At 42.2% G+C, this 27,950-nt stretch overlaps 1 protein-coding gene across 1 annotated transcript; it reads right to left on the minus strand.

The window, feature by feature from the left end:
* Nucleotides 1–10,537: 10,537 nt before the first annotated feature.
* On the minus strand, nt 10,538–24,139 carry CAVIN2 (caveolae associated protein 2). The gene is made up of 2 exons (XM_039234684.1): nt 23,364–24,139; nt 10,538–12,935 (listed from the first exon to the last, which is right to left on the minus strand). The coding sequence occupies exons 1-2, from the start codon at nt 23,844–23,846 to the stop codon at nt 12,144–12,146; spliced, it is 1,275 nt and encodes a 424-aa protein (XP_039090615.1). The 5' UTR covers nt 23,847–24,139; the 3' UTR covers nt 10,538–12,143.
* Nucleotides 24,140–27,950: the final 3,811 nt, after the last annotated feature.

Below are 27,950 nucleotides of genomic sequence, written 5' to 3' on the forward strand. Positions count from 1 at the left end.
CAAGAAATGTCCATCCTTCATTTAGCATGGCTTAAGACCAGCCTGGTAGGGAACAACATCAACACATGATATAAGGCAAGAGAGAACATGGCTCAGGGGAATCACCGAACACAGGGGAACAAAGGTCTTCAAAACTCTTGGAGCAGACAAATGAGACAACCCTGGGAAAACAGCCTGATACATGATGTGGAACCTGAGGAGGAAGTGGAATGATGGCTCTGGGTAAAGGACACCTGCTGCCATCTTGCTTTCTTGGTGCTACAGACCGGAGGCGGCATCCCTGTTTGAAGAACTCTTGTACCAGCTCACATTGGTGGCTCAGGCCCAGGGGTTGGAGGTATCATCCATATCCCAGGGCCCTGAACTTGTCTTGTGTCCCTTAGAAATGTGAATTTCCTTAAGTTAGCATGTCAGCACTATACCAAAGGATCAATCTTATCCAGACACTCCTGCCTTCATAAAAACAATACTCTGCGAATTTCTCTCCCAAAGGCCTTTGGAGCATCTAGTTTACCCCTTGTATGAGATGGAAGTTTAGTACTCTGAAAGGTAGAAATGGAGACTGGGGCCCGCAAGGGCCCTGGTCTTATCTGAGTTTTCTTGTCTGATGACCCCAGTCCTGGCTTGTCCTAAGCACCAGAGGAGAACTTAGAAAGATTTTAGAAGTTACTGTTCCCTGAGGAACTGGCACAGGGCAGGGTCCCTGCTTGCCTGGGTCTAAGGGCAGTATGAAATTTCTTCATAGCTTCTCTGCTGTAATTCATCTCACTAGCAATTGCCTGATACAATCTTGGGGCTTGTTCTTAAATTGCTGCCAAGTTACTATGAAAGTGCCCTCCTCCATGTCCTAGTAGATGACCTTGAGTGATGAGGTTTTAGGACAGCTCTCTCTAGTGGAGATGAGGAATTCTGATTTTAAGAGCAAATCACACATTTTTCAGGTATTAACACAAATTCATAAGTGTTCATATTATGCGTACAGTTCATCTTCATTTCAGAGCAGTGGGCCAAGCTCTGAAGAGAAACTTTCAGCTCATGGACTCCTTACACAGAGAACATGCTCATGGAAATCGGGGCCATTATGATTGCGTACTGTGTTTTCATTTAAATTGATGAAAGCAGAGCAACTTGTCACTTCAGTAGAAAAAAACTGAATATATGAGTTTTGCGGGCACTTCAGGAGTTGCAAGTTATGACTAGTAATGTAAATCTATTTTTTAATGTCTAGTCCTATTCAAAGAACGACAAAAGGTAGTGGAAGTCTCTTTGTCTTTTGGTACTTAGAAGAAACAGATGTGAAAAATTGGTGTTCTAAAGCCATAGATCAAACATTGTAACATTGTAGTTTAAGAACTTTAGAATGACAATAATTAGAAGGAAATACATCTTTTGTGGAAAAAAGAAATAAAGAAGTATTTTATTCCTTTAGTGTTGCTATGGAGAAAAGATGAGGTAATGGTCAGAGGGTAGAACTCTGTTCCTGTCCCAAAGCACAGATGAATTCCTAACTTCATTTTAATATCTATTAGCTTATTTGCTTTTCTTTTCCTTCTCTTCTTCTTTTTCCTCCTTCCCTCTTCCATTTTTTTCCCTTCCCTTTCCTTTTCCTCCCCATGTTTGCTCTTTTTTTGGACCTTTCCTTTACCTTTGAGAAAATTCTGTTGAAATCCTTTTGTGTCTAAATAGATCATTTCCTCCAGAAGGGATTATTTAAATTTACTTTGGAGAGAAATTAGTTGACTCTCTTCCAAAACAGGGACTCCAGGTGAACCCATCTGTTCTAAGAAAAGAAAATGTTTTGGGTACAACAATGGATCTTATGCAAACTGTCTCTACAGTTTAAAAATCCAGATAATAAATAATCTGTCTTGGCCTTTGGGATGATTTACTGCTGATCCCTTTGCTTATTCATATGTAATTACTAAAGAAATAAAAGTCTCCTATGTGGCTGAAAAAGAATCATGTACCAGTAAGGAAGTAGTGCCAAGAGAGAGTACCTGAGAACAGCTAGGTTCAGTAAGACCCTGGATACTTAAAAATATAGAGCAAATATGGAGATGCAGATATATCTTCTCTATGTTTTCCCCAGAAGGAAATGTAGGAAAACTATTGCCCGTGGTTACCAGAGGGGTATAATGTTGGACAAAGTGGGCAAAGGCTAGCTTCAATTCCCATGCAATATGGACCTTGTCACATCATTTGAATTTCCTCACCATGTGTCATTATGCGGTAGGCAAAACTCTAAGATGGAGTTCCTACTTCCCTGGAATACATGCCTTGCATAATCTTTAGAGCTGTGAATATGATGGATTTTACTCTTGTGATTTTATTTATGTTATATGATGTAACTTACTTTAAGAGAGATTATCCAGGTGCTACTGACCTAAACATAGGAGACCTTTAAAGGCAGAGAGTTTTCTTTGACTGAAGGAAGAAGAAGGACAAGGAGAGAGAGAGGGAGGAGGGGGAGGGGGCAGAGTAAGGGGAGGAGAAGAACCAGAAAGGGGAGAAGAAGGAGGAGAAGGAGGAGGAGGAGGAAGAGGAGGAGGAGTGGAAGGAGAAGGGGAGAAGAAGAACAAAAGGAAGAAGTCAGAGATTCAAAGAACATGAAGGATGGAATGTGCGTTGCTGGCTTGGAGATGGAGGGACGACCTGGTAAGGGATGTGGGCAGCCTCTAGGAGCTGAGACCAGTCCCCAGTCAATAGCCAGCAGATTTCCCCCAGAAACTGCAGACGGGGACTCAGTCCAGCCAATACCTTGATTTCAGCCTTGGATACACGAAGCATAGAACTGAGCCCCGCCATGCCGGTTTTCTGACCCCCAGGACTGTGACCTAGTGAATGGGTGCTGTTAAATGCTGCTAAGTTTGTGGTCATTTATTACACAGAGACAGAAAACTATTAGTTTTCTGTAATATTTTTAAGAAAATGAACAGTTACATCAAGGATTATCTGGCCACTAGGCTGATGGGCCATTTTCCCCCTGCTTAACTATATTTTTAACTAAATAAAGAAACATTTAATAAATAGCATTTATTAAAATGCTATTAAAAACTCCAACCCTTATTGTAAGGATAACACGTGCTTTTGAAGTTGGACGTTAAGTTACTGTACCTAAGGACAGTCAAAATTTCTCACTGATTTTCACTGTATTTTTTTATTTATTTGTCCCTGCTTCATCGTAGAAAAGATATTATATAATATTACACATTACTAAAGTGTTTTCAGGAGGGAAAGTTCTCTAAATTAAACAAACAAAACCAAAACCAAAGCCAATTTGAAAACTTTTGGCCAGAGAGCGGCTAAGCAAGCCGTTTATTGCGGGGCACACTGGGGAAGGAGGAGGAGAGCATGTCTGTCGGGGCTGCTCCCATCTATTTAGTGAACCCGAGGCCTCTCACAGAGGTTAGCACAGCGTGTGTTCAATATTTACTTGTTAATCAAAACAAATGGATGTGCTTGCTGCCAATGTTGCATTTTAAAGACTATAGATTTTCTTCCACTCGGTCTCCCCTCTACCATTTTGTTTTTTACTTTAGAGCAGAGAAATTCCTATTCCTGTGTATTCTTTAAGTCCATACCATCCACAGTGTAGCTTCCTTCCATCTCTATCCTGGACATTTATGATACGTTGGCCAGCCAAGCTACAGTATCTCCATTTGCTTTCTTGAGTGACCATTTCTCAGACAACAATTTCTTTAAGGCTGAAGATTTATTTTTCTCTCAAATTATTTTTCCTTCTTGCTTTGCTAGTACAAGTTCAAATTCTTTATCTCGGTACTTTTCCTATTCTCAATAGAAAGTTTCTAAATGGCAAAGACTCTTCTCTCATTCTTTTCCCTTATCCATGGACCCGGCACATGGGCTGGCCCATATAGATAGATGCCCAATAAATGCATTATGTTAATAAAACAAGATGATTATTTTCCCCCAATTTTTATTTAAATTCTAGGTATCTAACATAAGGTGCAATATTGGTTTCATGAGTAGAATTCAGTGATTCATCACTTACATGCAACACCCAGTGCTTATCACAAGTGCCCTCCTGAGTACCCATCACCCATCTAGCCCATCCCACACCCACTTTCCTCCAAAAACTCTGTTTGTTCTCTATCTTTAAGAGTCCCTTATGGTTTGTTTCCCTCTCTATTTTTGTTTTCCTTCTCCCATATGTTCATCTATTTTGTTTCTTAAATTCCACATATGAGTGAAATCATATGGTATTTATCTTCCTCTGACTTATTTTGCTTAGCATAATACATTCTAGCTCCATCCACATCATTGTAAATGACAAGATTTCATTCTTTTGGATGGCTGAGTAATGGTCCATTATATGTGTGTGTGTGTGTGTGTGTTGTATATATATATATATATATGTATATGTATATATATATACAACACACACACACACACACACACACACACCATATCTTCTTTATCCATTCATCAATGGCCATTTGGCTTTTTTCTGTAGTTATGCTATTGTTGATAATGCTGCTATGAACATTGAAGTAAATGTACCTCTTCAAATCTGTATGTTTGTATCCTTTTGGTTAAGACCTAGTAGTTCAATTGCTGGCTTGTAGGCTAGTTCTATTTTAACTTTTTGAGGAAACCCCATACTGTTTTCCAGAGTGGCTGTAGCAGTTTGCATTCCAACCAACAGTGCAAGAGGATTCCCCTTTCTCCGCATCCTTGCCTACATCTGTTGTTTCTTGTGTTGTTAATTTTCGCCATTCTAACAAGTGTGAGGTAGTACCTCGTTGTGGTTTTGATTTGTATCTCCCTGATTATGAGTGGCATTTAGCACTTTTTTCATATTAGCTACCTGGATGTCTTCTTTGGAAAAGTATTTATTCATGTCTTCTGCCCATTTCTTCACTTGATGTTTTGTTTTTTGGATGTGGAGTTTGATGAGTTATTTATAGATTTTTGGATGCTAAACCTTTATGAGATATGGCATTTACAAATATCTTCCATTCCATATGCAGCCATTTAGTTTATTGTTTCCTTTGCTGTGCAAAAGGTTTTTATCTCGATAAAGTCCCAATAGTTCATGTTTGCTTTTGTTTCCCCGCCTCCAGTGATGTGTCTAGTAAGAAGTTGCTATGGTTGTGGTCAGAGAGATTGTTGCCTATGTTCTCCTCTAGGATTTTGTTGGTTTCCTGTCTCACATTTAGGTCTTTCATCCATTTTGAATTTATCCTTGTTTATGGTGTCGGAAACTGGTCCAGTTTCATTCTTCGGCATGTTGCTGTCCTGTTTTCCCAACACCATTTGTTGAAGAGACTGTTTTTTCCGTTGGATAATCTTTCCTGCCTTGTTGAAGGTTAGTTGACCACATAGCTGTGTGTCCATTTCTGGGTTCTCTGTTCTGTTGCATGTGTCTATATGTCTGTTTTTGTGCCCATACCATACTGTTTTGATGATTGCAGCTTTGTAGTATAGCTTGCAGTCTGGAATTGTGGTGCCTCCAGCTTTTCTTTTCTTTTTCAAGGCTGCTTTGGCTATTTGGGGTCTTTGTGGTTCCATACAAATTTTAGGATTTTTTTTCTAGTTCTGGGAAAAATGCTGCTGGCGTTTTGATAGGGTTAGATTTCTTTGGGTAGTATAGACACTTAAACAATGTTTGTTCTTCGCATTCATGAGCATAGAATATTTTTTCATTTTTTTGTGTCTTCTTCGATTTCCTTCATAAGTTTTCTATAGTTTTCAGAGTACAGATCTTTTACCTCTTTGATTAGGTTTATTTTTGTCAATATGATCAATTCCTTGATTTCTTTTTCTGCTGCTTCATTGCTGATATATAGAAATGCAACAGATTTGTGTACATTGATTTTATATAAGGTGATTAGTTTTAAATGTTTCTTGTAGGAAAAAACCTCCCTGTGGTTATTGGATAATTCAGATCTAACTGTTTTTTTAATTAAACCTCTGAAAATAGAGCTACCTGGTAGTTTGGAAGGATCTTTTGGTCTCTGACAATATAAAGAATGACGGTAGGAAAAAAGAGAACTGTAGATCATAATGAAGTTACACCCAATGTACATCAGTCTCCCTTTTTCTGGTTAATTTCAGGGGCAACCCCATAAACTAAGATATTGCTCTCCTCTATCCATCCAGGGAGGGGGCTTCCTTTTATTATGTAGCTATTTGAAATTATTGATTTAAAGTCCTTAGGAAATTTTATTTTTCAAATAAGGGCACACTCACCAGAATACACTGTTTTTCTCTGCATGTCACTGAGGTTTCAGAGATAATTAGCATGCAGTGGACCTCAGGGAACACAGCTAATGCCTCTGCTTTCTTAAAGCTTCAAGTGGTTACAAGCAAGTTTCTCCTTAACAAAGGACACCTTGCCCCTTGTGCTAAATCTGTTCCAGTTTTTACCCCCAACCCTGAGCTCTGAAGGCTCAGTTTAGAATCCAAATAATTGAGCCTTGTTCTTTCCCTTCGGTACTTCATTACTAACAATAAAGAGTTGAAGAACTGAGGTGTTGGCTGGCGATTTTGCTATGATATATGGCAAAGCAGGGTGCAAACTTGCCTTTTGTCATCTACCGAACCTTCAGGTTATTGCCAGGACGAGGTACTTTTTTAAATGGAACATAGAAATGGGATAGTCATATCCTATGCATAGTTTACCAAAAATACTAGTCCTTTAGACATCCCAGCACTCTGCAGGGAGCCCACAGGTAGCTAGCATTGCAAATAACAAGAAGTGGTGCTTTTCCATTAGAGAACATATAACCATCTTTCAACGTGATTGGCGACGGACTCCTTGTTACATTAACTACGCAGCATTAGGGGCAATATTTCCACAAGCTCACTAGGCTGCAAGAAAACATTTCTTACAAGTCTGGCAAGGGTATTTTTGTATTTTATATTTCCCCAATAAAGGTTTTTCTGCTTTTTCTCAAGGCAAATCCAATCCAGTTGGATCTGTGTGTGCCTCAGGGCAGGGATGGAGAGCCCTCATCTCTATGGACCAGGAGTCAGAAACTGATGTCTACGCTATACCCGGGCAGCAGACAGTTATGACTGGCTCACACAATATTTAAAATGATTTGCACTGGTTTCCAAAAATTGAAAGCCAGGAGATTTTCATGAGAAAAAAAAAGATATCAGACTTTGGGCGTCTCTTGAAAGAAGTTGAAGTTTTGGCAACACTGGACCTAATTTCCTGGCGTTGGATAGTGGCTGTCAGTTTAGCGCAGTCCAGGGCAGCACCTAGAATGTACCATCCCTTTTTGGAATTAGAAAAAAGCACTGCCTCTGGACATACAATGATAAGGGTGCCCCATCATGCCCACAGGTAACAAATTTGGCTCCATTGGTGCCGCCACCTCAAACCATTTCACTCATGTGTGAGCCCCAGGGGCATTTGAATTTGCACTACTGCCTGGCCTCTGGAAGAAGTTCGCTGCCTACAGCAAACATCTCGATGACTGAGAGCTGGCTGCAGGGTGTTCTTTGATTGCTTGCCCCCAGAAATGGGGACACAAGCATTTGTGTGACCTAGCCCCTGTTTTCCTTAAGAAGATGACTTTGTGGGAATTCTATTCAGAGGCTAGGTCTCTGGGTCCTCAAGATTCACCCTATTTCTTTTTTTTAATGTTTTATTTATTTTTGAAAGAGAGATAGAGACAGTGTGGTCAGGGGAAGGTCAGAGAGAGAGAGGGAGATACAGAATCTGAAGCAGGCTCCAGGCTCTGAGCTGGCTGTCAGCACAGAGCTCAATGCGGAGCTCGAACCCATGAACCGTGAGATCATGACCTGAGCTGAAGTTGGACGCTTAACCGACTGAGTCCCAGGCGCCCCAGATTCACCCTATTTCTTGAACCTCCACGCTCCCCCAACGCCCCACGCTGATCTGGTATTTGCTCATTTCTTCAGCCTATGGGAGGATGTGTCCAGGCAGGGACGAAGCTAGCAGTTTCTCTAGCGTGACACAGGCATATGACTGCTTTCACTTAAAGAGTTTGAGGCAGACTTGTTGTGCCATCTTTGAGCAAGCTGATTCCAGTACCTATCTTTGTTGACAGCTTGCCCTTATTAAACCATGCCCAAAGTGAGCCCGGCAGCTACTGACAATGGTCGATGCCAAGGAGCTTAGGAGCCCCTCTGTGGCCTCAGCAGACCTGCATAATAGTCTCTCTGTGGCTCCCCACCAACCGGGAGCTGTTTTCTCTTCGCCTCGGAATGACAATCACCAAAATCATTTGTAAAGTGCAGCTGTACCTGATGCTGTAGAAGGGACGATAAATGAAGTTACTACTATACCGTCTGAGAGCTTGCAAAGTGATTCATAATTAAGCACAGTTGGGAGATATCATCAGGCGTCTGTCTTGGCAGTAGCGTGGATTTCAGACCCGGGTTAAGCGCCCGACTCTGACATTCAGAAGTGACATAAACTTGCACAAGTCTTTTAATTCTGTGAACTTCAAAGGAAAAAGAGTTAAATGGTAACATGAGTGAGAACTTAGGGCGGTTAAGACTTGAAACGTCTCAGGTGCAAAAAACGGTACCGTCCTAATAGGATTTGTATGATTAAATGAGAAAATACTTGTGCTCAGCGTGTGGTAGGTAACACAGTACCGGTGACCCCACCAGTGCCTCGCCTGCCATTAAAGTGATGAAATGTTGCCTGCCTCTCCCCCATGCTTGTGCCTTACTGCTTTGGACGCTAAGAGTTTTAGCAAATGGTTGCATTGCCCAATGCATATTTAATGAACTGATCTTACGTGGAAAGTCTTGACATGGATGAATGTCAAGTTGTTTTCCTAAAAGTGTGGCTTCTTAATTGGGGCAGTTAGTGTGAAGAGTTAAAAATAATTGTGGAGTTTTCAAATACTGCAGGATGATGCCGTGGTTAAAACAAAAACAAGAAGGATGAATCTTAAAGATGTAATAATGTAATAACGATTTACTGCCTGCTCCCTTTAGGAATGAGTTCCTAGCTGCAGAAGTCTTTATCTGGACACCCAGATCAGGCAGAATACAAAGGTCACAATGCCAATTTCTTCGGAAACTTGCTATTCAGCGTCAGAGCCATGGTTTTTAGGAAAAGATTCGTGGTTGCTATGGAACTGTTAATAATGATTGCCGCCTATACCTCGATCCCTCAGACTCCTAGTCTCCAATATAAAATCATTTAGACCTAGGCTGTAGGGCAGTAAACAACCTTTCAAGCAAGAATTAACTGGGCTTGGGCATTCGCTTCCTAATGTAGGAAATGACTTTCATTATAACCTTTACTCACACTAGGGGCGTGGCTATATCGAAGGAGCCTCTAATCTCTTGATGGTGGACTAAAAGTCATGAGCAGTGCCCAAACCAGGAACATTTTGGGTTTTTATCACCCAATGCATGTGAAAAATCTTCATTTTGTGCACAACTGGCCTTAGTATGGGGCTCTTATTTTCACACATAAAATGAAATTCAGCCATATACTAGATGCCTAAGTGGAAAGAGGAAAACACTCCTGTTGAAATATATATGTCTGTATATTTTAAAAATAAAATCTTATAGTAAAGTGACATCCGTGCTGTATCTCCGGGAGATTTGTGACCCATGTAATAGACGCTTCTTACTCCTGAATTATATTTCTGAGATATGGATCTCAGTGCTTATTAATGTATAACCAATCTTTGGGGGAAAACTAATCCAGTTCTTGAGCTCCAGGCACATAAAGTTAGGAATGGGTTATTGGGTGGGTGGAAAGCAGACATCCAATTTGGGGACTTTGCAGCCTCACCAGTATGCAAATAAGTCAACAATAATTCAGAATAAATAGCTTTCATTTCCACAACTGCTGCCCTCTCTAATCCCTATAGTATGTGTTTTCCAACAATTATTTGGCCTAATTCACTGTTTTATTGCTTAGAATTTTAATGCTTTGAATTGGGAACATAGAAGAAACGTTTGTCAGTAAAATCTAAAAAGATTTAAGGGTAGCTTTTCATCGACATGCAGATAGTTCATAGAAACAAATGGCAGAAGCATTTTTGGAGAGGAAATATAAACATTGCATTAGTTCTCGAGCCCCCAACTCCTTAACTGCAAGAAGTAACAGCAACTTCATAAAGGTTAAACAGGCATGCTTAGGTCCTGGAGTGAAATGAAGTCTACCGAGTCTATGGTACCGCTGAAGATAAAGGTTTATCTGTGTGAATAACTGAATGTACAGTTCCATACATTCATGTTTGCAGGGCTATTTAAGGTATTATAAGGTCTGGTACCAAACAATAAAAATGCAGATGGAACTATCAAATTTATCAAGCTGCTGCAATAAATTCAGATGCTTTCCAGAGCTGGCAAGGTGATGTCAAGAAAGTTAAACTTGAAGAATGAGACTTGGATTTCTAAATGAGATCAGGGGGAAAAGAAAGCAGAGTTAATAGGGGAAATCAAGACCGAGACAATCGACATTACAGCAACGTTTGGAGGAGAGTTTAAAAATCAATTCTTTCTGCTTGCTCTAAAATTGTTCTGCCAAAAAACTGACACTGTTACATACTTTTTATTTTTTGGTTTATTTAGTCTTCCTTAACACAGCCATGGTTAGTTCAACAATCTAATGTTTGAGGTACATTATTGCAAATAAGGACATCACTGTATAGGTTAGGCTATCGATACATCTGTTAACCCTATTTTTCCTCTTACAACACAAAGCACTGTTTGTTAATACTGTCTGGGGTTACTTATATTTGTCTGGTTACTTATAGTGAGTGGTATACACCAAAGGTAGGGAATTTGCTCCCTGGCACACTGTCTCTAAACTATAATAGTTTTCTCAAAACATTAGCATTCTGTAATTAAAAATAGATAAAGCAATATCTTAGTATAACGTTAGACAGCAGTAAAAATTATCCTGGCTGATTCAGTGTGCACATATACATAAACACCAGCGTGCTTTTGGAAGAATCATATTAATATTCTGTGAAATTAATATATAAATAAAATATGACCTGGAATGAAATTACCATTATGTACAAAAGGAAAAAGAATCCTTCCCTTCTCAAACCTATTGATTTTAACATCTTATATACCTACATTACATCATTTGGAGTGTAAAGGTCATTTCAACTTTGGGAAACATGAAAGAGTCATCTGATGGAACTTCCTACAAAAGACAAGACATGTTGATTTCAGAGATTTACGCTCATTCCAACGTTAAAGAGACAACATCCTTTTAAACCGCCTTGGTGAAATATTTGTAATGTCTTTTATTTATGGAGAAAAATGCAGCTCTAACACAGTAAGCTATGTTTTCATAGTATTTGAAAATATTAGAAAATAAAAATATTGTGAAGATATAACATGTTGTTAGAAGATATGTGAAATTCTTTAGAGTTGTTATTTAAGGAAAAGAATACTTGAGTTAATACAGTAAATATTTTACTTCTAAGCACACGGTTTTTCCAGGTCTTCATTCTCTTCGGCATTCCTTGTTTCCTATTTCTCCTGTTTTCCAACTTCTCCTTCTTAGGTTTCTTTCTCTGATAGTCCTGACTTTCCTACATCTTACTTTATTAGCTGAATATTATAGTCTTTCAACTTTTTCTTCATTTTAAATGAAAACACTGGTTTCTATTAAGTCAATAACCAACCAAACTGTCTCTTCTACCTTTTTTAAAAAGTGTGGTTTTTTTCTTAAAATAGAAAGTAGTTATGTTTTTAGCTTAAATATATATGTATATTCTATATCGCACACTTGAAATACAATAATTAGATCCACAGAGTTCGGTGGAAATTCAATATGGCATCGGTACACGATTTAGCAAGCTTATGGAATGACCAAAAAGGAATCACGTTTCATGACTTGTATCTTAAGTAGCGTCTGGTTTTCTAACGAAGCCAAATTGATCAGCGTTTGGAACGGCTCCGTTTCCTCTTCCGTGCCACCTTGGAGAAAGTCTACAAAAACAGAATCGAAGAGCAAGTTAGAAGGAGAGCAACCGACAGGGGACCTTCATAGTAAATCTTGGTCGTCTGTGCGCTGCTCATAGGTAGTGAGTGAAGGCTGCTCGGACAGTAACAGGGTAGCGAGTGCGTTGCGCTGGAGATGTGCAGGACTTCATTTCTAGAGTCTGATGACCCATCGACACAGAAGCACAGGTTGGGCATGGTGGGCCGTGCATTTAGGGGGTCTGGTCCACCTGGAGCATGGCGGGCTGCGATGCATTTTCATCCGACCGCGCTGCATCCTCGGAGGTCAGCAGGCAGCCCTCCGCATAACGAACCTTCTGTGTCTGTTCCAGAGCCACCAACTCCTCCTCTTCATCTTCCACAATTGTCAAGTCAATGTTGCTGTCCCTGCCCGAGTGACTCCCTCCGGAGGCAGCCCTCTCTGCATTCTCCCCCTTCCTCATTCCTTCCACCAGGGTACCACTGAGGGATGCTTCAGAAACACCCTCTGCAAACGAGCTCTCCTGCTGGTCATCAGGCGCCTGGTCACCGTCAGGCATGTCTTCTGACTTGGCCTCATTTTCTGCAGGGCTTTCTCCCTGTCGGACTTTCTTACGACCAAAAGTGAGGGGAGAAACCTTGAAGGGGGAGCTTTTCCCTGAGGTTATTTTCTGATTGGAAGTGAGAGATTTCTTAATCTTCTCTCTCCTCTCGACAGATACGATCTTCGTCCCCAGCTTGTTCATTTTTTTCTCGATGTTCTGGCGAGAAAATGCTTTCTTGAGGCTATCTACTTTCCGGAGGCTAGATCTTTTTATTTTCTCTGCCCTACTTTCTTCCATCTTTTCCTCTGCACTGTCTTCCAGGGCCTCCTCATCGTGGGGCAATTCATCATCTGATGAGAGGTCCACCGTGTGCAAGGTTTCCTCCAGGGACTTGTTTTCATCAGCAAGCTCCTCCTTCTCTTCCGCTGGGCTGGAAACTGGCTCTTTCACAAACACACTGGCAGGGATCTCATTTTCTTCCTGAAAAGATGGACAATGTAGATTTCGTGTTAGTGACAGATTTCACAAACAGTCCCGAGCTGCTATAACTTGCAGTGTAGGTCTTTCTTGCACATGAGGATGACAGAAACCAAACGTTTGTGGCTTTGGTTTTCTAGAACATGAAGAGTTAATTCTAAACTGGCCAAGTCATTCCCCCTAGGCTGGATAAGGGCAAGGGACGCTTACTGGGAATGGTATGAGGGCAGCCGACAAGGGCTCTATCAATGATGGGCAGGGGAGGAAGTGGGCTATGGCTCTGAACAGATCAGGAAGTTACTAGATAAAGGAGCTAAAGTAAGTTACTACGAACCCAAGAGGCCTCTGTCTCCTATCTTCCTTCCAGGTCAGTTGGCTCTGTTCCTGCCAAAATCCCACTGCAAGAGCCTGGAGGTGGAGTTAGAAGATAAAAGATGGGGGCAAGGGAGAGAACTAGGAAGTCCTCAAGTGTCAGACACCATGTAAAGCCTTGGTCAGGTTCCCTCCCCAGCTAGGAATCAGAAAGAAAAGTGTGGTCAGCCTTGGTATCTGTTCAGAAATGCACAATAATTTTAGAATAAGAGAAGCCTGGGCCAGCCTCACTGGGGGCCCACCCACAAAGGCTTGCGGTCTAGGATATCCTATGTGAGCTTTAATAAGGACAGGATGCATACCACAGCCATTCTTAGAGGAGTGAGGGAGGGCTCTGAAGCGGCTTATCAAGGCTCCCTTGTTAAACACGACTTCCTTGGACCAGAATACTTAGATCCCTCACCTAGAGCTAAGAGCATGGAGAAAGGCTCAGGAATCTTCCCCCTCCCCTACACTCTTTCCAGCATACCTCTTCCTCCAGTTTCTGGACACACAGGCAAAGGTCTGACCTGCTCTGTGTCTCAGGGAGCAGAGCCTGAGCAGAGACTTGCCTCCAGAGTGCAAGGGCAATGGTGTTCCACCCGTGCTAGGCAGCTGGATTTGCATTCGGGTAGACTTGGTCACACAGCCTAGGAAGAATCCCTTTCTTTTTTAAAAATGTTGTTTGAATATTAGAAAATGAGAGCTGGCCAGCAAGGTGTCTTCACATTTTCATCAAAAAGAACCAGCACAGTGGAAAGAACGTGTGACAGAAGCCCACGTCTCAGTCGTTACTGTCCTGCTGAACGGCTGTGTGGCTTTTAGCAAATTACTTGGTCTCCTTGGGTCTCAGTTTCTTCCAAATATGAACAAGAGGATGTGACCTCGATTAGCAGCTTTCAAACTGCACTCCCAGGGACACTCGGGGTTCTGGAGGAATGCCGAGGTGGGCCAGGCTTCTGAGCCCACTCTAATCCTGGCTTCAACACTACCAGATTATATGGTAGACTGCCTAGTAAACTCCCAGTTTGAAAAATGACTGGATTTTGTGCATTTACAAGTCTATCTGAGATCTAAACTTCAGGTCAAGTTCACGTTAACAGTAAGAATTTCCCTTCTTGTTTTGCACTTTTTGATTGATCCAAAAGTAATAACACTGGGGTTAGGATCTAACACATACTCTAAGAGTGCACCTGCGTATTTTTTAACTTTTTGCTTACAGAAACGAAATGAACAAAGTTTCGATACAGAGGAACTTAGAAGTCCCTCTCCTTATTAACCACTGAACGGACTACTTATGATACTCTGAAAAAAAAAAAATACAGCCCTGTGTGTCCCCCTTAGGCACACACACTCATACCACAGTCTATTCCATATATTGGTTAGAAACAAAGGATAACATCTTGGATAGAGGTAAATGGAGAATCTGGTTATACAGAACCTTCGTTAAGAGTAAAGAAATCACAGATTCTATTTCCCAAAGCACTCTCCACAACCACCCATTTTTAATGTCACAGAGACTGTCAGGAATACAGTACGATGGACATAGTAAAAAAAAAAAAAAATGGGAAAGGAGCATGGGACTCCCATGAGTCATTTATGACCTTGACTTTTCCAGAGAGCAACCTTCCCATGGTTCAAGTCTCAGCTTGTCTCCATTTTGCTGGCACATACTCCCCATGAGGGGGGCAATTTTGGTCTCTTGTTCCCTGTTATGCCCCAGTCACAATAGTTCCTGGCAGCTCAATAGCTATTTGCTGACTGAGGGCATGTTGGGTAAGGGGGCTTTCTTTTTTTTTTTTTTTTTTAATATTTTTATTTATTTCTAGGAGAGGGAGAGACAGAGCGAGCAGGGGAGGGTCAGAGAGATAGGGAGACACAGACTCTGAAATAGGCTCCAGGCTCTGAGCTGGCAGTCAGCACAGAGCCCGACGTGGGGCTCGAACCCACAAACTGCGAGATCATGACCTAAGCGAAAGTCGGACGATTAACCGACTAAGCCACCCAGGCGCCCCAAGGGGGCTTTCTAAGAAAGCCTTGAGAGTGGCTGGGATAGAAATTGCCCCCCCCACCCCCCCAGGTAGGCTTGAGGACTACAAAAGAATGGGTTTCACTCTTCTAAGGAAGTTCATTGACTGCAGCTGCCATCAGGAAATGAAAACCCAGGCCTAAGGGACGCAGTGGTTTCCATTTTTAAGAAAGGATGTTATTCTTAGTGGATGAGCATTACTGACAGGGAGGCTGACTGCAGAAATAGCTGAAGCCCTGATGCTCGGGCCAGAAGCAAAATTACTCCCGGGGTTTGACAAAAGGGTTGGGAGGGTTTGACAGGAGTTGCCTGCGGGAAAGGAAGAAACTAAGAACTCAGTGAAAAGTTATGGAAAGTCCTCAGTGAAGGAAGCAGAAATCCAGGGAAAACTACGAAAATAAGCTGTGGTTCCCAGAGAAGAGATACATCTCGTATGCCCGAATCTCCCCGGGTCATCGGAACACCCTGCTAACTTCCCTTTCTTCAACCTTAACAAAAAGGTAGACGTATTAGCTGTACTTCCAAAAGAATTTAACAATACTGTATTGTTTTTTCTTCAGTGTAATTTCTGTTATTAAAAAAGCACAGTTACTGTTGGGCCGAAGACTCCTGTCCCTCTCTCTCAGCACACGTTCATCAAAGATGGGCTTGAGGAGAGCGTGTGGTCAGGTGTGCATCAGCAGCGTTGTGCAACAGACACACACCACACGGATGAAGGCAGCTGAGGGATGATGGGAAAGCACCGAACTCTTCTGCGCAAGGCCTGGGACATGTACACGAGAGCTCTTATGCCAGCTATGAAAATAAACCCAGTGGGAACAGACACAATCCAGACTAGCTGGCTGTGTCTTCTTAAAACTGGAAACGAGTGAGATATATCTTTTTTGGCTAACTGCTTTATGCTTCTGCTGTCGTTTTAATTACTCAAGCAGTATGTTGTGTTCTGTCTACCGGACAGCCTTTATTTTGTGGCTGCCCATGGCATCCAGTCCGAGGGCAGGCCCCTTCCTGTCACACAGGAATTTGCAGATGCCCAAGCACAAGGAGGCCTTACCTTTCCCCTCTGTTTCTATAGAAGCAGCAAAACACGGACACCCGTCAAAATCTCGATTTTCATTTCAATAGAATGTATGCACCATGTTAGACTACGAAGTAAGCACTATGCTGGTGGATATTCAACTGGCATTTTCGACAGTAGGTCTTCGATAACTACATAGTCCCCAGGCACTCAATCTTACCTGTGCACGTGCCCCTGCTCTGTCCCCTCACAGGGACCTCCTGGAAACATTTGAGGGTTCACCTGTCTACAGAGAAAGTGACACTTCTGCCTGCTTCAGCCTCCTGTCATCATGGTTTTGATCTGCTTTCTTAGAGATTCCAATCTTGACAGCTCTTTCCAGGGAGAGGATCAAGTATACATTCTCCATTCTCTCACCGCTTACCTAGGCTGGTCACTCATGGATCTGCTTAGGGCTTGTGACTCCTTAACACGGCATTAAGAATCCCTCGTGGGCTGTGCTGCTTTCTGGGGCACTTCTACCTAGTAGAAGCCCCCCCCCCCGCCCCCCCAAGAGCAGCTGACAGTTTGCTCTACAGATTTATTTTCCAAAAGGTACTCAGCTGCCACTGATGCAGCTGCTCTGGGTTCTGACCTTTCACAAGAACCCTTAGGAGTTTTTCAAAGGAAGGGAGAATTAAACAGCACACTTCAAACCTATATGAATGATGTGCTTGCAGCACTAAAGAGAAAAGGAAGGAAAGAACTCTCGAGAAGTGGCATTTTTCCTTACACTTTAGCTTGTTTGCTATTTCTATTGATTCCTGTGAACTAACTGTCCCAGTTGTGCATGTAGATATCAACACAGAGAAGCTTGCCAACGCGCTGAGCACTTCTTGTGTTGGAGCTCAGGGAAGCAAATCTTCGCACATATATAGATGCATACGCGTTAAAGAGAAGATTCTATGACTAGCATTAGAAAAGGAAGCCTATGGTAAAAGCTTGACTAAGGGGAGAGAAGCCGGCAGTGTGTTCTTCTGTCATGAACTTATCATCCCTGTGGTTAGACAAAAACAACGAACCCTGTCATGGTCCCGGAGGGGTGTGGTGGTCTCCTGGAGGGATATGAGGACCATAAATGTGTGTCCACGGGATCCTTTATTCAATAATCTCTAAATAGTACTTATTAAGATGGAACTATGCCCACCTGACATTCTGATTTATAGGTCTCTTTTACACATTGATGGTTTTCTCCAATTTGTGTTTCTGAGGTATAGATTGCCAAGTGGATAAAGCCATTGATTAGAACTGCACCCCTAAGGCAGCTGTCGGTAGAATCAGCAAGCCATAAGAATAAAATGCATTAGTTATAATCCCTGAGCAGTCTTTCACATTGTGGAGGATTTAAAAGTTTCATTATTTTTCAGTGTTATCAAGGGTTCAATTCTTTTTTAAGATCACACTGGTTAGGTTATTCTTTGTTACCCACCAAAAACACACACACACACACACACACACACAAAACAAAAAAACCCACAAATCATTCTGAGTTATTTAAAAGCTGATGCAGAAAACCCAGTGAACATGAACTTTGCCATAGTGGGAAAACAGTGTTTGTTTTTACTCATTTTAGAGTTCAACTCCATAATTTCTATTATTACTAAAACGGAACCTTGCTAGTCACTTTCTCCAGGCTTCCGTTTCTTTGATATAAAATGAAGTTAAACTAAATGATTATTAAGATGCTTTTCAGCTCCAAGATACTTGATTTTGTGATATCGGTGCAAATCCTGTGAAAAATAACTAAAAAGTTTGCAGACGTGATCTCATAACGTGCTAATGCCAGACACATTTTGTTTTGTGCAAGGGTCCAAACTATAGGACCTGAGCTGCACTGGAGAATGTTTTCACTCAAATCCACCCAATACAGACTGGAAAACAATGGAAGGGGCAACATTTACATGGAAGGAATGCATCTGGCAAACAGTCCAGTTTTTTAATAAATGAGAAAAAATAATGCTTCTTTTGAAGAAACAATAATCAGTTATTCACTTAACATGCCTGAGGCTGTGCTGACATTCGATAAGCGTAAATAATAACAATAAGAGCAAGTATTTGTTTTTTCTCAGAAACTAAAAGGGCACAAGATCAGGAACACATCAAAACCAATATCCCATTCATGGGAACGTTAATCAATATGACAGAAACATGGTGAGTTGCCATAGGAAGGTATCTTTGATTTTCTATATTCCCATTTCTTCTACGTCTGTAATAATTTAACAGTTTTCAGAGCAGGGGCTTTGGATAGAGAAAGTTCCAGGCTTTTAAAAATAACAACTTGAAAATAGTCTGAAGCTGGTATACTGTTAGCACTGTTCTAAAATTCTGATCTCATTGAAGGAAGCCAAATGGTGATGATTTGAACACATTTATAGGCCTAATTCTCCACGAATGTATCCACATTCAACACCTCTACTCTTTTCACCCAATTTCACAATTTTATGTGGGTGAAGGTGTAAGCTGTCCAGGAATAGTCTCATTTTGTTCCCTGGATTTGAAATCATTCCCAAGCCACTTTTTCGGATAATCATTACTAGAACCTGCACCACACCCTCAGGGCCACTTACCTGTGAAATCCTAGGCTCTTCAGTCAACAGAGAGCATTTCCTCTTTTTAGTTAAAGATAGCCATACTTATAGGCAAAGCATTAGTTTTATTAGTCTTTAGCATTTACCTTTTGATCACCAACCCCTCTGAGTCTTATTTCACTTATATTGGATCCTGTCACAGTATTTTGAGTTTAAACATTGATCTTAAGCTATTATTTAAAAAATGTAAAAAGAGGGGCGCCTGGGTGGCTTAGTCGGTTAAGCGTCCGACTTTCACTTAGGTCATGATCTCACAGTTCGTGGGTTCGAGCCCCGCGTCGGGCTCTGTGCTGACTGCCGGCTCAGAGCCTGGAGCCTGTTTCAATCTGTGACCCCCTCTCTCTCTGACCCTCCCCTGCTCACGCTGTCTCTCTCTCTCTCCTAGAAATAAATAAAAAACATTAAAAAAAATTAAAATAAAAAAAAAATAAAAAATAAAAAATAAAAAATGTAAAAAGAAAAGCTGCTAAGTCTAACAAGGATTTTTACAATTTGCTTCATTGCTCAAAGGGAGATGGCTATAGTTTTAGATACTAGTGGTTATAACTTGAAGTAACTGCTAAAGGCAGGAGAGGGCTTTAAAGCCACAATGATCTTGTAAGTTCAGCATACACTGAAAGACATAAATAACATATTCTACATAGGACCAATTAAGGACAAAGTTTGGAATTTAAAAAAAATGTGAACGTGGAAGTGTCTAGGAGACAAACCAACTAAGCACAATAGGACCTTACAAACCGGAAACCTAATCTTCTAAACACAGCAGTACTATATCTGCCCAAGTAACAGATGTGCTTTCCTCACTCTCTCTTTTTAAAATTTCTCATAGAGGGGTACCCGCGTGGCTCAGCAGGTTAAGCATCCAACTTGGCTCAGGTCATGATCTCACGGTTCCTGAGTTCAAACTCCACATTCAGGGTCTCTGCTGTCAGCAGAGAGCCAGCTTCACCTTCTGTCCCCCTCTCTGTGCCCCTTCCCTACTCTCACACTCGTTCTCCCTAAGAAATAAGTTAAAGAAAAATAAAATCTTCACATCAGTTTTTTTGTCTCGAGTTAGAAAACCAATGAATTTAGAAAAGGAAAGTCAGGCTTTCAAGTGGATTGAAAATGACAAATGACCTAGGGAATGGCACCTGGTATATTATCTGCCCTCCTTACTCTCTCACCAACCCACTCTCAGCCACTCAGTAAAGACTGCTGCCACTAGAACAGTCTATTTTGGGTAGGCCCTTTGCTCTTATGGTGTCTTGGGAACCTAACATTGATTTCAACTTGGTAGTTGCCATACAACATATGGTAGGGAATGGAACAGAGAGAGAGTGTGTGTGCGTGCACATGCATGGGAGTATGTAGGTTTTAATGAGTCCCAACTAAAAAGCATAAGCATAGCTGTTTTCAGAACTTGAGTAGGGTGGGGTCATTTTTCACTCAGGAGCCATATTTCTAAATACGCAAAAGTATAGCCTCCACCCTATGTAAATGTATGTCAGAGCCACCCAAAAATAGCTTCAATTCCTTGCATTCTTACACCATGTAACTCACTAACCATTTAAAATAGGTTATTCCATTTATCCTTCACCCTGTGAGAGATACAAAGGAAGAAGCATTCATGTTTAAGAACAAAGGTGGGGGGTGCCTGGGTGGCTCAGTTCCTTGAGCATCCGACTTCAGCTCAGGTCATGATCTCAGGGTTGGTGAGTTTGGGCCCTGCGTTGGGCTCTGTGCTGACAGCTCAGAGCCAGGAGACTGCTTTGGATTCTGTGTCTCCCTCTCTCTCTCTGCCCATCTTCCACTCGTGCTCACACTCTCTCTCTGTCTCAAAAATAAATATATAAAAAAAAGAAGAACACACACTGGAATCAATTATTATATACTGGAATCACAATTATATGTGAGTTCAAATCCCGGCCTCACTGTTTGCTTACTAAATAACTTCAAACAAGATAGACGTATCTTCGAATTTCAGCATCCTCCTCTGTAAGTTGAGGGCGAATGAGAGAATGCACAGAAAGATACTTAGAGTATGCAGGGCTTACTAAAAGAGCTCACAAGTGTTTTGCTCCTATTAATATCCTCAGTGTACAGATGAGAAAACAGAAGCTTGGAGAAGCTGCAAAATGTGCACAAGATCACATAGTTGGCAAGCAGGGAAACTAGAATTCGAACTGGTGTCTATGTGACAAATATATCTTCTCAACCCCTAGACTGGAGCCCGCTCCAGCACAAGTTAGTATTCCATCCCTTGCATGACTGTAACCCTGGGAACCCTACTTTAAGAGAAAGAACAACTCTTCCACTAAGAGACTCACCCACATTTGTTTTTGCAAAATAATCACCTTATGATGTTTGAGAGTTGAGATTTCTAATATCCTTCATGCTACTACAGGATCTTATGTGGCTTAAGAAAGCTCTAGTTCCTTGCTTCCTAAACTGCCCTTTAAAAAAAAAAAAAGCATCCTTGGGGGGCTGCTTGTTAAGAGGCACAGAATGGAGTCTGAATATGTTGCTTTGGATTCTTTTAGCTTCCTCCTTGGTCTTAAGCACCCCTGTTTCACCTTTTACTCGCTCTATGGAGAATTCCTACCACTTCTGACTGCAATTTCACACCTGTCAATCCAATGTGACAAAACAGGAGACTGTGGTATAGCTCAACAGCATCCTGAGTCTTTAAGTTGCCCAACTGTTGTGTTTTTAAATGTCAGATTTCCAATCCTTTTGAATTTTTACTCACATATCGCTTCCGTCCCTGCCCCCAACAACTACAGAATCAAAATGAAACATAAACTGATCCCGACAAATTATGATTTTCCTCTACTAAATACTTTCCTCCCCTTCACTAAGGGATAGAGGACAAGAGGTAATCTTCCTGTTTCATACTGGAAGGAGGAGAATTTCCTTTGATGACTCAGATTTAAACATGTCTGCACATGTTTGGTTTTGTTTGGAGATCACTATTTAATTTAGAAATGGCTTGAGAGCTGAGATTTCTAATACCTTTTAGGCTAATAAAATGAAGGATCTTACATGGTTTAAGAAAGGCGCAGTCACCGTATCTCTTTTCAGTTCATCTGGTGCTTGAAAAGCTATTCCATTTGCATTAAAAGCTAAAAAAATGTCTGGGCTGCAAAAGCCTGCAAGGTATAGGAGGACATCGGCTGCCCAAAGCTTTACATCAAGTGCAATTTGGGGAGGACAAAAAAACAGCCAGATGAGTCCTTCCTTTTATGGAGGGAAAGAGGCTTAGGTTCTAACTTGGCAGAGCAGATTCGTTTAGAAAAAAGACGGCTCCCTCGGTTTAAATTCCAATTTCTAAATCTCCCTTGGGAGATGAAGGCTCTTCTTGTGTGCCTTTCACAATCAAACAGTTGGTTATAGCCTCTCCCCTCCATGGCTTTGAAATTCTCCCCTATTCACATGGTCACAACGAGACAGCCCTGGGGCAGGGATGGCGATTCCTTCCTGGGCTCTGTGTTGGCTGCGTTCCATTGGGCGGAAGGGCTTCCAGCCTTAGGCAGGGCTGCCCTCGGATTCACAAACGCCCACCACTTGGCGAACAACAGCCCCACGCAATCTCCCTGTCCCCAGATACCCTCTTGCTACATTAATTGCATCATTGATGCATTAAAAAAGTTAAGTGGCCTTTTTATTCTAACGCGACCATTGGAAGGAGAAAATATTCAAGACTAGCCTTTGTAACTAAAACTGATAACACTGCTTTTATTTTACAGTGGTGGCTTCTCTGAGCAAGAAGAGGCATACCTCGTGTGTCTGTAAAGAGTTATGCTCTATATTTTTAGCGCATCATTTGCTAGAAAATAACTCAACGAAGATTGCTTTGGTGACAAGAATCTTAAAGGAAGAGACTAGTTCAATTCTAACGCAATCAGTCTCCAGTACTTGGTTAGCTTCCCAAACATTGGCAGCCTTTAGACAAAGAGAGAAAGAGTCATGAATTTGACTTCTTGATTAAAAAGAATCAGATGATTATCTCATTTCCACAAAGAGTTAATCAACAGGCACTGAATTAATATGCCCTGTCCAGCTAGCAGCTGCAGTCAGAGCCTCAAGTTCATAATGCAAGGAGACACGTGAACCTGACTAGGGTGCACGCAGCTGCTCACCTTCCCAGCCCGTATGGAGTGCGTCCAGGTGCTTCCTAACAAATGACCCTGCCCTACTAACCCCTGGGGGTTGTGCCTTGGGCTTAGGCGGCAGTGACCTGAGAAATTCCCACCACTGGGTGCGGATGTCATACTCTCCTGGCTGAAGGCGGATGGGGACAATGCTTGGTGTGTGTGTGATCCCTGGCAGGCAGGACTCGTGTAGAGGCGGCTGTGAAAGTCAGGCTGAGATCACGACTGTTGCGGAACCCCAGCTCTGCGGGAGGAGGAGCAGGGGGCACTGACCTGGAAGATGAGCACTTTGAAATGGTTGCGTCTGAGGAGCTGGGCGTGGTTGTTCTCCAGCCGCTTCACCTGCGCGCTCTGCCGGTCCATGCGCTCCTTGACCGCCCGCGTGTGGGCGCTGACCTTGCGGGACTTCTCCAGCAGCTTGCTCACCGTGTTGCTGGTGGAGGCCTGGTATTTGGAGAGCTTGGTGAGGTCGTTCTGGATGCCCTTCACGGAGCCCTCGAGGCTGATCTGCCGCTGCTCCATGTTGTGCTGGTTCTCCTGCACCGCGTCCAGCATGTTCACCAGCTTGTCCAGGAGCGCGAGCACCGTGACGGCGTTCACCTGCGCGTTGTCCCGGATGGCCTCCTCCGCGCTCCGCAGGTTCAGGCTGGGGCTCGGCGTGGAGGAGGGCGCGAGGCTGGAGCTGGGCGGCTTCTCCGGCCACATGGCAGACCCCGGGTGCTGAAACTTTTCAGCTTGTGAAGCGTCCTCCCCCATGGCCGGACAGGTGGGAACGTTCTTCTCTGGCAAGAAGGACGGCGGGGAGGGTGCGGGGAGAGGCCTGCAGTTTCGCGCTCGGAGCACGGCTCTCCAGGACTGGCAGAGTTTCAGACAGGCAACAACTGGCTACACTGATCAGGGGAACTGCATTCCAGCTGCTCTTAAAAGCCCTACTCCACCCAGTGGGAGGCGAAGGTTACAGAACTGAGAACCACTCAGGGTTCAGAAGCGTGCACACACTTCCTAACCGCGTTCTCCTTGGCACAGGGCACTTTCCTGCAGGTTTAGCTTTTCTTTCCCGCTCCTCGATCCCTTTATAAAAGAAGTTCAATGCCATGTTTCAATCATGACTTCATCTAGAGGCGGAGAAAAACATGCTAATTTGGCTCAGCTCCACAGCCTCCAATTGGCCAGAACCAGTAAACTTTGGCTGTGTGCTACAGATGCAACACAGCTCCGTGTGCGTGTGTGTGTGCGTGCGTGTGTGTGTGTGTGTTTTCCTGCATACAAGTTATGTAACGGAAAGTATTGTTTGCATTTGCCGAGAAGGACTGGTGGGCTGCAGAAGGAATGGTGTCCCACCGGGAGGGGCCAAGTGTAAAAGGTACTTACAGCCAAGCTTGTATTGTTTATTTTTAATTTCCAAACGGATGGAAGTAACCCTCCAAATGGCAAGGAAAGCAGCCCAGCTCTTATTACTCTTGCAGTTGGGGGTGCAAAATAAGTTGAAAGTGCCTGAACTTCAGGCATATTAAAATATGTAATGCTGGTATGGACGGTTATCATGTAGTGAACGTGAATTTTTGAACGACCGTTTTTTTTTTTAATACAGAATTTTTCTTGAGAAGTAAAATTGAAAAAGGCAAAACAAACAAACAAAGAAGTGTGGTCTCTTTAAGAACCTACCATGCTGATTTGGGTTAGCTAATTCTGATTCTGCGCTGAGAGATTTTCCCAAATACCTATCTCTGCAAGTCACTTATTGACACGTGCCCAGAAACGCAACTGTGGGCAGGTCGAGTTGGAGTTTCTGAAGTGCTTCTAATGTTTGACATTTCCAAATTCCTGTTCAGTCAAGTGGCACACCTGTTCTGAAACACAGCCCTCCTCTGCTGAGCCCTTGGGATGTGGGGCTTATTTCCTAAAACGACTTTACATGCTTGGGTTGGTTTTAAATGTATCCAGCCTTTGAAAGTGCTTTCAGCAGGAAGTCTGTAACAGGCCTTCTATGAACAGTTTTGAGGAGAACAAACACCAGCTCATACTGGGTCAGGGATTGATAATGGGAAAGTGCTGTCCTTCGGTGGCAAAATCTATAGGTCAGAGAATCAATCAGCGGGTCAATTATCAGTCATCACATTTACTGAATTTGTGAGTTCCCACTATCTGCTTAGTTCTAGGTTTGATGAACTTTCCAGAGGATGTTAGTAAAGCATTCTGTAAGACTACACTTACTAGTTAGGGAGATGAATGGAAGATATTTACTAAGACCCCCAATTTCCTCAGATAATTGGCACCCCAAATCCACTTTTAAAATTGGGACATAAGGGGTGCCTGGGTGGCTTAGTCGATTAAGTGCCCGACTTCAGCTCAGGTCATAATCTTGAGGTCCGTGAGTTTGAGCCCCGCATTGGGCTCTGTGCTGACAGTTCTGTGCTGACAGCCTGCTTTGCATTGTGTCTCCCTCTCTCTCTGCCCTTCCCCCTCTCATGCTTTGTCTCTCTCTTTCAAAAATAAATAAACATTAGAAAATTAAAAATAAACAAAATTGGGACAATAAAAGGGAAAAGATTTTGTTGGGACTTTATCTTTAAACAATGTAAGAAAAGTATGCAAATTAATTTACCTTACATTTAACAAAATTTAGTTGGCCAATGATGTGTTAAATTTTCGAACAAAGGATGAATCAAGTGTTGACTTTGAGAAGCATAATTTTCTAACAAAATTATATGGTATCATGATACAGTGCCCTTTTGCATTTGACTTCTGTGGACAAACCATACAAAGGGTCATTATTGCAAAAATATTTGAGGGTTTCATCAGTTTTCCAAGAGCCTCTCTTAAATTTTGACATTCAAATCATTCCCTTTTGAAGCACTTATTGTTTCATCATCTGCATGGATTTTTTTTTCTTCTTTAAATGTTAACTATTCCAGCTGCAGATTCTCATTTGTCAGAGGAGTCATCCATGATTCAGGGGTTTCTTGAACATTACCCTCATCAACTTTGTGATTTCTTACATATTTTGAAGGATTTTCAATTTCATGTTATAATCACTTTGCCCTGATTTTGCATTGATTTGCATTGACTTTGCATTGCATTGTTAGACACTGTGTCATCAGTTAGATGAGTGGAGGCACTAGACACATGGAGTTGGAGTGGGGAGAGGAGAGAGGCTCGTCGGGAGAGAGGAAGAAAGGTTTGCATGGGGGCTTATTTATTTTTTAAAAGTAATTTTGCATAACAAAAGTAACGTAACAGTTGTCTATTGCTGTGTAACAAACCAACCTGAAATTCAGTGGCTGAAAACAGCAATTGACTTTTATGTGTTCATGATTCTGTGGTTGGCTTGGTACGGCACAGTTAGATTGGGTCATCTCTGTTAAGCATGCTTGTTCACCTGTACTGGATCCCAAGATGGTCTCAATCACATGTCTGGCCCCTTAGCTGGGTTGACCAGAATGCTGGGATTTCTCTCTCCTCAGTCTTTCAGCCTCTGGGGACTCTCCTCTGATCTCTCTAGTAGGGAAGCCAAACTTCTTAACGTGGTGCCTCAGGATTCCCAGAGAGTGGGAGCAAAATCTTCAGGACCTCTTCAGGCTAGGTTGTGGAACTCTTCCCTTGTCATTTGCACCATATTCTGCTGGTCCAAGCAGGTCACAGACCAAGCTCAGATTCAAGGCCACAGGAAATGGACTCTCCCTCTTTATGAGAGGAGCAGCAGACGCTCAGGATGAAGGGTAAGCCTCATGGGACAGATTGTTGTAGCCATATTTGGAAGCAGTCCACCTTAACAAGAATTCATTCTTCTTTCAAAATTCTATTACGAATAAAGTTGAGGGCCCTTTCTATCGCCATTTGCATCTCATTCCCTTTCACCTCTTATCAGAAGTAATCATCTTTATGGATTTGGAGTATACCTTTTGGAAATTATAATTTATACGTGATCATAAGTGAATAGTTTTATGTTGTGATGTAATTTGCTTTCTTGTACAACTTTATGCTCAATGGGGACTATGAGTTGCTGTGTAATAGGGACCTGTCCTGTGCAAAATGGCATTGAAGTACATAATGACTGTGACACAACCTCTAAGGGCATCAAAAGTTTGTACAAGGGGAAAGCAAAGGCAATAAAAGAAAGTGCTGGCGACAGGCTAGAATTTGCGGTAGCCTTGAGTAACCACACTCACCATTTAGTTGACCTAAATTAAGTCCTATTTCTGTCTGGGAGAAATTAGTGACATTTAACAGTCAACTCTTGGAATAAATTTTTGAAAAATTAAGTCTACTTACAACACACTGATGTGATCCTTAGAAATTAGGTAGTAGATGGGGCGCCTGGGTGGCTCAGTTGGCTAAGTGTCTGACTTCAGCTCAGGTCATGGTCTCAAGGTTCATGAGTTCGAGCCCCATGTCAGGCTCTGTACTGACAGCTCAGAGCCTGGAGCCTGCTTTGGATTCTGTGTCTCCCTCTCTTTGTGCCCCTCCCCTGCTCACACTATTTCTCTCAAAAATAAATAAACATTTAAAAAATGTAAAAAGAAAGAAATTAGGTAGTAGAGTTTAGCCTTGATACAATGGAGGGGTCCCTGGATGGCTCAGTCAGTTAAGTGTCAAACTCTTGATTTCCACTCAGGTCATGATCTCATGGTTCCATTGGTGAGATCGAGTCCTATGTTGGGCTCAGCTCTGCCAGTGCAGAGCTTGCTTGGGATTCACTCTCTTCCTCTCTCTCTGACCCTCCCCAGTGTGAATGCACATACTCTCTCTCTCAAAATAAATAAATAAGCTTAAAAAAATAGACTCAGTACAATGGCAGATAGGAGTCTTCTAGAGGTATTTGAATGTGTGAAAGTGACATGTTTAAGAAGAATTGGGGTG

The sequence above is a fragment of the Hyaena hyaena genome, unplaced genomic scaffold (genome assembly GCF_003009895.1).
Source record: "Hyaena hyaena isolate Hyena2069 unplaced genomic scaffold, ASM300989v1 scaffold_92, whole genome shotgun sequence".
Lineage (NCBI taxonomy): Eukaryota > Metazoa > Chordata > Mammalia > Carnivora > Hyaenidae > Hyaena > Hyaena hyaena.

What these genes read in the sequence shown, in the direction of transcription:
- CAVIN2 (XM_039234684.1), bottom strand. Translation starts at nt 23,846, where the DNA reads ATGGGGGAGGACGCTTCACAAGCTGAAAAGTTTCAGCACCCGGGGTCT. An exon ending in TCAAAGTGCTCATCTTCCAG is followed by an intron (nt 12,936 to 23,363) that starts GTCAGTGCCCCC and finishes CCATCTTTTCAG; the next exon opens with GAAGAAAATGAGATCCCTGC.